The following is a 6766-nucleotide window of genomic DNA, read 5'->3' as shown; positions in this document are numbered from 1 at the left end:
CCCTGCAGTGCTAGACGTATGTAAGATATACATGCATATGCAAACACACACATATACACATGAAAACAAATACCCTCACATACTTTATAAAATAAAAGTCATTTAGTACAAAAGAGTTTTACAGTTTTTAGTTTATATATACATATATATAATCCATTCTTCTGCTATTACCGTCTCCGATGAAGGGATACATTAGATTTTCCCTGAAACAGCTATAAGACTTAATCCATAAAATATAATTCTAACTTTGCCATTGGTCTCTTTATCCTTTTCTTTCTTTATACATATTTATACATACATATATATATATATACACACATACACACACACACACACACACACACACACACACACACGATGGGCATCTTTCAGTTTCTGTCTACCAAATCCACTTGCAAGGCATATATATATAATCAATTTAAATCACTGGATGGAGTACTTTTTTTAGTTGATGCTACCTCTGTTGGATCTGTAAACTTTATATACATGTATATGTATATATAAATTGTATGTGTATATGTATATATACATATATGTATGTACATATGTATGCATTCATGTATGTATGTATGTATGTATGTATGGACACATGCATACACACACACATGCACACATTTATATTCACACTTTAAAAGTAGTCTTTGATGTGAGAGGTCTAACTCTTATCTAAAGAATGGTAGTTATGTGCATTTCAACTTCACATATATTTCAAAGAAACAGATGGCTCTTGTTATCTCCATAAGTTACAAGAACTGTTACATTTTAACAGCTCCTCTTTAGTTAGCTTAAAGTAAATGTCCCCTAGTCATCTATGGGTTTCTACGGGTTGAAGCTTATATCTAGTTATCTTGACTTAAAGTAGATGAAGACTTAACTTCTCTCTCTCTCTCTCCAGATATTGATGCTGATCTATATTGCACCATTTGCAGAATGTTTACTGCTTGCTTTTGACAGGTGAACTGATGCTAAGTAAAGAAGTACTAGCAAGTGAGATAAGAGAGGATGATAGTGATGATGGTAGGGCATCCCTCATACTTGCAGACTGAGGAGAAGTGGAGGATGAGGAGGGCAAGGGAATGATTGGAGCAATTTCTGAAATGTCTGAATTTCAATCCTCAGCTTGCAGTCTCATCTGCAGTTCTGACACTAGTGCAGATGCTTTTTATGTGGCACCAAAAGCAAACAAGACAAGGACCTCTCAGTTTAAATTATCATGAACCTTACAGATTGACAAGAGGTGATTGAGAGGTACAAAATGTAATCATTATAGTTCATGGTTCATTAGAAGTGCAAGGGATAGAGAGCTGAAGGGATCTTGAACTTAACTTATGTACATTCTTGGTGCTCATACATAGTTATCTATTGAATCAAATCTCCTTACCAACTTCATTGGAACATAGCAAATTATTCAAACATAATATCATGCCATAGCTACTTTAGCTTAATTTTTCTTTGTGTATAATCATCATCTTTATTTTTCTAAGTCCATGTAACAATAATAAACCAACAAACCATATACATACACAAATGCACACAGACACTTTTTCCTACTTTTTTAATAGGTCTCACCTGCTGAGTGAGACACACAATAAAAAAAGTGGAAAGTGGAGCAATATCCATGACCTCTGCTGCAAGCTCTCCATGACCAATGTAGTTAATATTGCAGATATTTCAGGTCAGCATCTGTAGGAAAGGCATGCACTAGGAGGAGATTCCAGAGTGATGTTTCTTAAAGGAAAGGACTGGGCATAGAGGTTAATGTCAGAGCAGGGATTGAACAGTAGGGAATAGTGATACAAGAAAGAGCAGCTTTGTCTAAGAAATGCTGGTACATATGTTGGAAGTAAACAAAATTATCAGAGATTTATTAGTATCAGGCTGAAAGTCTTATTCACTACATATGCAGATATTCCAAATACTTAGGTTTACATATGAGTTATGTATATCTACATGTTTCTGTAATTTCTATGTGAAAAACTGTATCTACACACTTCGTTTTTGAAACTTGTTCCAGCATGTAATAGCTTATGAATCTAAAAAATTACTAACATTTATATATTTTGATCTTGGTACAACATATACAGGTGCACACACACACACAGACACACACACATTTTATATTTATAAGACATCAGCATCATTTAACGTCCATGTTCGATGATGTTAATATTGATAGATAGACTGACAGGTGTGTGTGGTGTAAAAACCACGCCAAAACAGACACTGAAGCCTGCTGCAGTTTTCTTCTTGGCCAATTCCTGTTAAGCCGTCCAATCCATGCCAGCATGAAATGCGGATGTTAAATGATGAGGATGATGATATATGGAATACAAATACTAATCAGTGATGTACATAAATACAAACTTGCTACCTGTTCAAATATGCTTGAGACATATTCAGATCTGTAAAAAAGCCATTCACTGAATGAAAATTAGAACTTTTAGCATGTGTTGTTTTGTTTTGAGGTATGTTTGTATATTTTGATTTTAAAAAAATTTTAAAGATTTGACAAATAAGGAGAGCATTTTATTAATTCTGGTCCATCTTAGTGACATGCTATAGTTAGGATATTAGCTAAACACTAGTAATCCATTTTGTCCCACAGTAGTGTTGGTGGCGGTGACAGCTTAGCATTGAAATCTGTTATTCTTTAATTTGTAGCATGTGCTGTAGGAAAGAGATAATTCTATTTGAGAGACCAATTCCATTTGCAGAATAGTATCAGAAAAATTTGTTTTTCTCTAAGTTTATTTGATTGTTATTTATAAACAGAATTTATCTCTGACTTGACATGTGTCATTTCATACTGTATACAATGATTAGAGAAAAATACAACTCTTGTCCTGATTACATGGTTACAGCTTATTATATGGAAATTAATTTTATAAATCCTCTATAATCCTTGTGTTGACTGATTGCTATTACAAACGTTGATAAGAAATTTTACATGCCTTATACTCATTCTACTTCTAACTTCTCTGGAAACTATCTCTTGTGACACATATTTTTGAAATTTGATACTTCTCTGTGTTATTAAATCAGTATTGTAATTAATTATATATTTAATCAAGATGTTCTTTCTTCGTTTGCTATTTTATAGAGAAACTGTTAAATTCAAGTGGACGGGAACTCCGTCGAGCTTTATTCTCATTGAAGCAAATCTTCCAGGTAAATCTCTTGGATATCTCATTAATATTGGTGATTTTTACTCATTATAATGTTCATTAACAATACCGTTCTTCTGTACAAACTCGTTTCCATTGGTGATGTCATACTTTTGTGTACATGATTTATAGTGTATTAGATTTAATATATGATTAATTTCATGAGAAGGAGACTTGATTAATTCTCAGAGTATTTTATGCAAGGCTGCGTGGTTAAGAGGTTTGCTTCCCAACCATGTGATTTGGGGTTCAGTCCTACTGCATGGCATCTTGGGTGTCTTCCACAATAGCCTTGAGCTGACAAAAGTCTTGTAAGTGGATTTCGCTTGTGTGTCTGTTAGTATCTCCTTGTCTTAACCTTGCGCAGTGATTGTAAATGAGTGTCACTATCATATAAGAAGCGTTATTTATTTCCAATCTTCTGTAAAAACATGCCCAGTCATTAGGAAATATTACCATGCTTGGAAATGGGTGTATGTTGGTGACTGGAAGAACATCCAGCTGTAGAAAATGTGTCAATGAATTCTGATCCATATAAGTATGGGAAAATGGACATTAAAATAATGATGGTGATATGACAAGGAAGATATTATGATGATAATGATGATGATGATCTGATATGATATGATGATAGTCTAATATGATATAGTGATGATCTGATGCTGAGGTTTCATTTTGTACTATGTTACTGTCATTTCATGGCAGACATTTAATTATGGAAAAGAGTTCTGTATAATTATCATCATAGACCAATGTAAAATTATATTTTTATAAGATCAATTTTTTTATCCTATTTTGCTAATTGTTCTACTTAGTCATTTCTAAACATTTCCTGTACTGTCTGCTACTACTCACAAAAGTATTTTTTTTCTTATTTAACTACAGGATGACAAAGATTTAGTCCATGAGTTTGTGGAAAATGATGGCCTTGACTGTCTCATTAAAGTCGGTGCTGAATCAGACCAGAATTACCAAAATTTTATCCTTAGAGGTTAGATACAATTTTTATATTTTTCTTCATTACATCAAAGTTTTTGTTACATTCAATAATTTTCATTCTTTAATCTCAACCTGAAACTTAGTAAGTCATTCATAGATCTCAACCAGAAACTTAGTTAATTGTAACAATTAGTACTTTTTTAAGCAGTGTGTCTTATCACAATGCTAGAAATTAAGAGAGCATCAAACCTAATTGATTCAAACGAAAATGTCCTTTAACCCTCTATTAGGTTACAGGGTCACTATTAAAAGCTTTGTCTTCATTTAGTGTGCTAACGATGAGTTGACTGACCAAAGACTTGCTTCCAAAGCTATTCACCATGGCTGAAAATTGCAGTTACAAAGAAAAAATGAATTACAATTAATAAACTTGGAATTGAACTCATTAGATTGACTCAGATTACTGAGCAAAAGGGAAGCCTCTATGCAGTCACTTAACTTGCTAGAAACAACAGTTTTATTTTCTTAATTCACTCTACTTTGAAACCTTTATCATGCGTATCTTCTGAGAAACAACCGGTCATTCCACTGGTTACAATGAGGATTCCAATCAACAGAACAGCCCACTCTTGAAAGTAATGTGCATGTGGCTGAGTGCTCCACAAGCACATGAACTCTTCATGTAGTTCTCAGGGAGATTCAATCCAACACAGAATGTGACAAGGCTGGCCCTTCAAATTACAGGTACAAATCATTTTTGCCAACTGAGTAGATTGGAGCAATGTGAAATAAAGCATCTTACTCAAGGACACAGCACACCACCTGGAATCAAACTCATGATCTTACAACCACGAGCCAAATGCCCAACCTCTGTGCCACACACCTGCACTACACAAATGAAAGTGCAATCAGAAACTGCATGTTAAGAAATTGTGTTTCAGACAAGTCTTAGATAACTTTCAAGAAATTCTTGTGTCTAGGTACACTGTGGCATATAAAATGAAGTTATCTTCACAAAGACACAATAAAATACCTACAGTGGATTTGAACCCACAAGCTGTGAGCTTATACTTCACTATGGTAGTCACTATGCCACATTACTTCTGTTCCTACTGATAGTTTGATACTTTTGAAATCAATCTCAAAGAAAATACGACACACTTAGGTTCTATTGAATATTTTAATTTGCTGTTGTTAATTTTTAGTGAAGGTACTTAGTCTAGTGTTGGACCCCCAATCTTATAATTGTAGGTTCAGTTCCTGGAAAGAGCAGCATGTTGTGTCCTTGAGGAAGGCACTTTATTTTATATTGCTCTATTTCAAACTCATTTGAAAATAAGTTGCAGCCAAGCGTTGGTGCAGCCCTCTCTTCCTTCTGCTGTTATATTTTCACTGTTCTGCTGGACCAGGAAGGACAGGAGATCTGAGAGGGTGACAACTACAAAAACATCTTTAACATTTAACAAAATCATGGTACATGCTGCCAAGTCGTACACTCTTGGTAGTAACAGATATGGTTTATGGTTTTTTGGGGGTTTTTTTTTTGGAAATTTAATGTGTTCATCCATAAATTTAATGCCAGTTTCAAACTTAATTTCTTTTTATTATTTTCCAGCTCTTGGTGTAGTGATGCTCTACGTTGATGGTATGAATGGTGTGATCCGGCATAATGCAACTGTGCACTGGCTTTACTCCTTACTTTCTTCCAAAGTAAGTTTCCTGCTTTGATTTATCAAATATTATTGTCTCAGAAGCAAGCAAGCACTTAATAACATATTGGTGGTGGGGGCCCTTAACTTCTGATGAAGTTGCAGGGAGCACTGTTACAATATATGGCATGTCTTGACCATTTTAACCCTTTAGCAATAAAACCAGCCACATCTGGCCCAAATTTTCTACCTGTTTTATATTCAAACCAGCAAGGTCTGACCTCTCATGTCTACCCTACAATGTCATTCTAAAAATAAACTATTACTGGCCTTTGTGCCAGTGGCACATAAAAGCACCCACTACCCTCTCTGCGTGGTTGGCATTAGGAAGGGCATCCAGCTGTAGAAACTCTGCCAAATCAGATTGGAGCCTGGTGTAGCCATCTGGTTTCACCAGTCCTCAGTCAAATCGTCCAACCCATGCTAGCATGGAAAGCGGACGTTAAACGACGATGATGATGATGATGATCATCATCATCATCATCATTGGAATCTCAAAACTATAAGATGGTGCATGACTAATTAAAAAAAGTGGGAATAAATGAGAATTACATTTGACAGAGAAATCTGAATGCTAAAGGGTTGGACTTGGCAGAGCCCTTCCTTATCCAAGACTGAACACAGCCCTTTTCTTACAGAGAGAAAGTATATGAAGATGAGAGCGAGGAACAGAGAGGAAGATAATTCAGCCTTGTACTTAAAAGATACTTGATTTAATATCTTCTGGAATAACTGCAATTGTAGGATGTGGGTCATTGTACAAACCCTGTGTGTAAACACATCTCTAAATGAACCCTTTCTTTGTAATAAACATATGGTCTTGAAATGTCCATGTATGTATATGTGTGCATATGATATATATACGAGTGTGTGTGTGTGTGTATATATATGTATGTATGTATATATATATATATATATGTATATATATATATATATATATATATATATATATAT

General features: G+C 34.6%; 1 protein-coding gene across 1 annotated transcript in view; it reads left to right on the top strand.

Annotated features, from left to right (window-relative positions):
- The window catches only part of LOC106868745 (FH1/FH2 domain-containing protein 3), a 139937-nt gene that overhangs the window by 69964 nt on the left and 63207 nt on the right, over positions 1 to 6766 (top strand). The window contains exons 5-7 of the mRNA XM_052970925.1: positions 3101 to 3168; positions 4050 to 4155; positions 5719 to 5813. Of these exons, the coding sequence (XP_052826885.1) occupies positions 3101 to 3168; positions 4050 to 4155; positions 5719 to 5813 (269 nt within the window). The remainder of the gene's footprint in view (positions 1 to 3100; positions 3169 to 4049; positions 4156 to 5718; positions 5814 to 6766) is intronic.

Source organism: Octopus bimaculoides, chromosome 9, assembly GCF_001194135.2.
Source record: "Octopus bimaculoides isolate UCB-OBI-ISO-001 chromosome 9, ASM119413v2, whole genome shotgun sequence".
Taxonomy (NCBI): Eukaryota; Metazoa; Mollusca; class Cephalopoda; order Octopoda; family Octopodidae; genus Octopus; species Octopus bimaculoides.
Note: the sequence above shows the minus strand (reverse complement) of the source record. Positions and strands in the feature narration are given on the sequence as shown.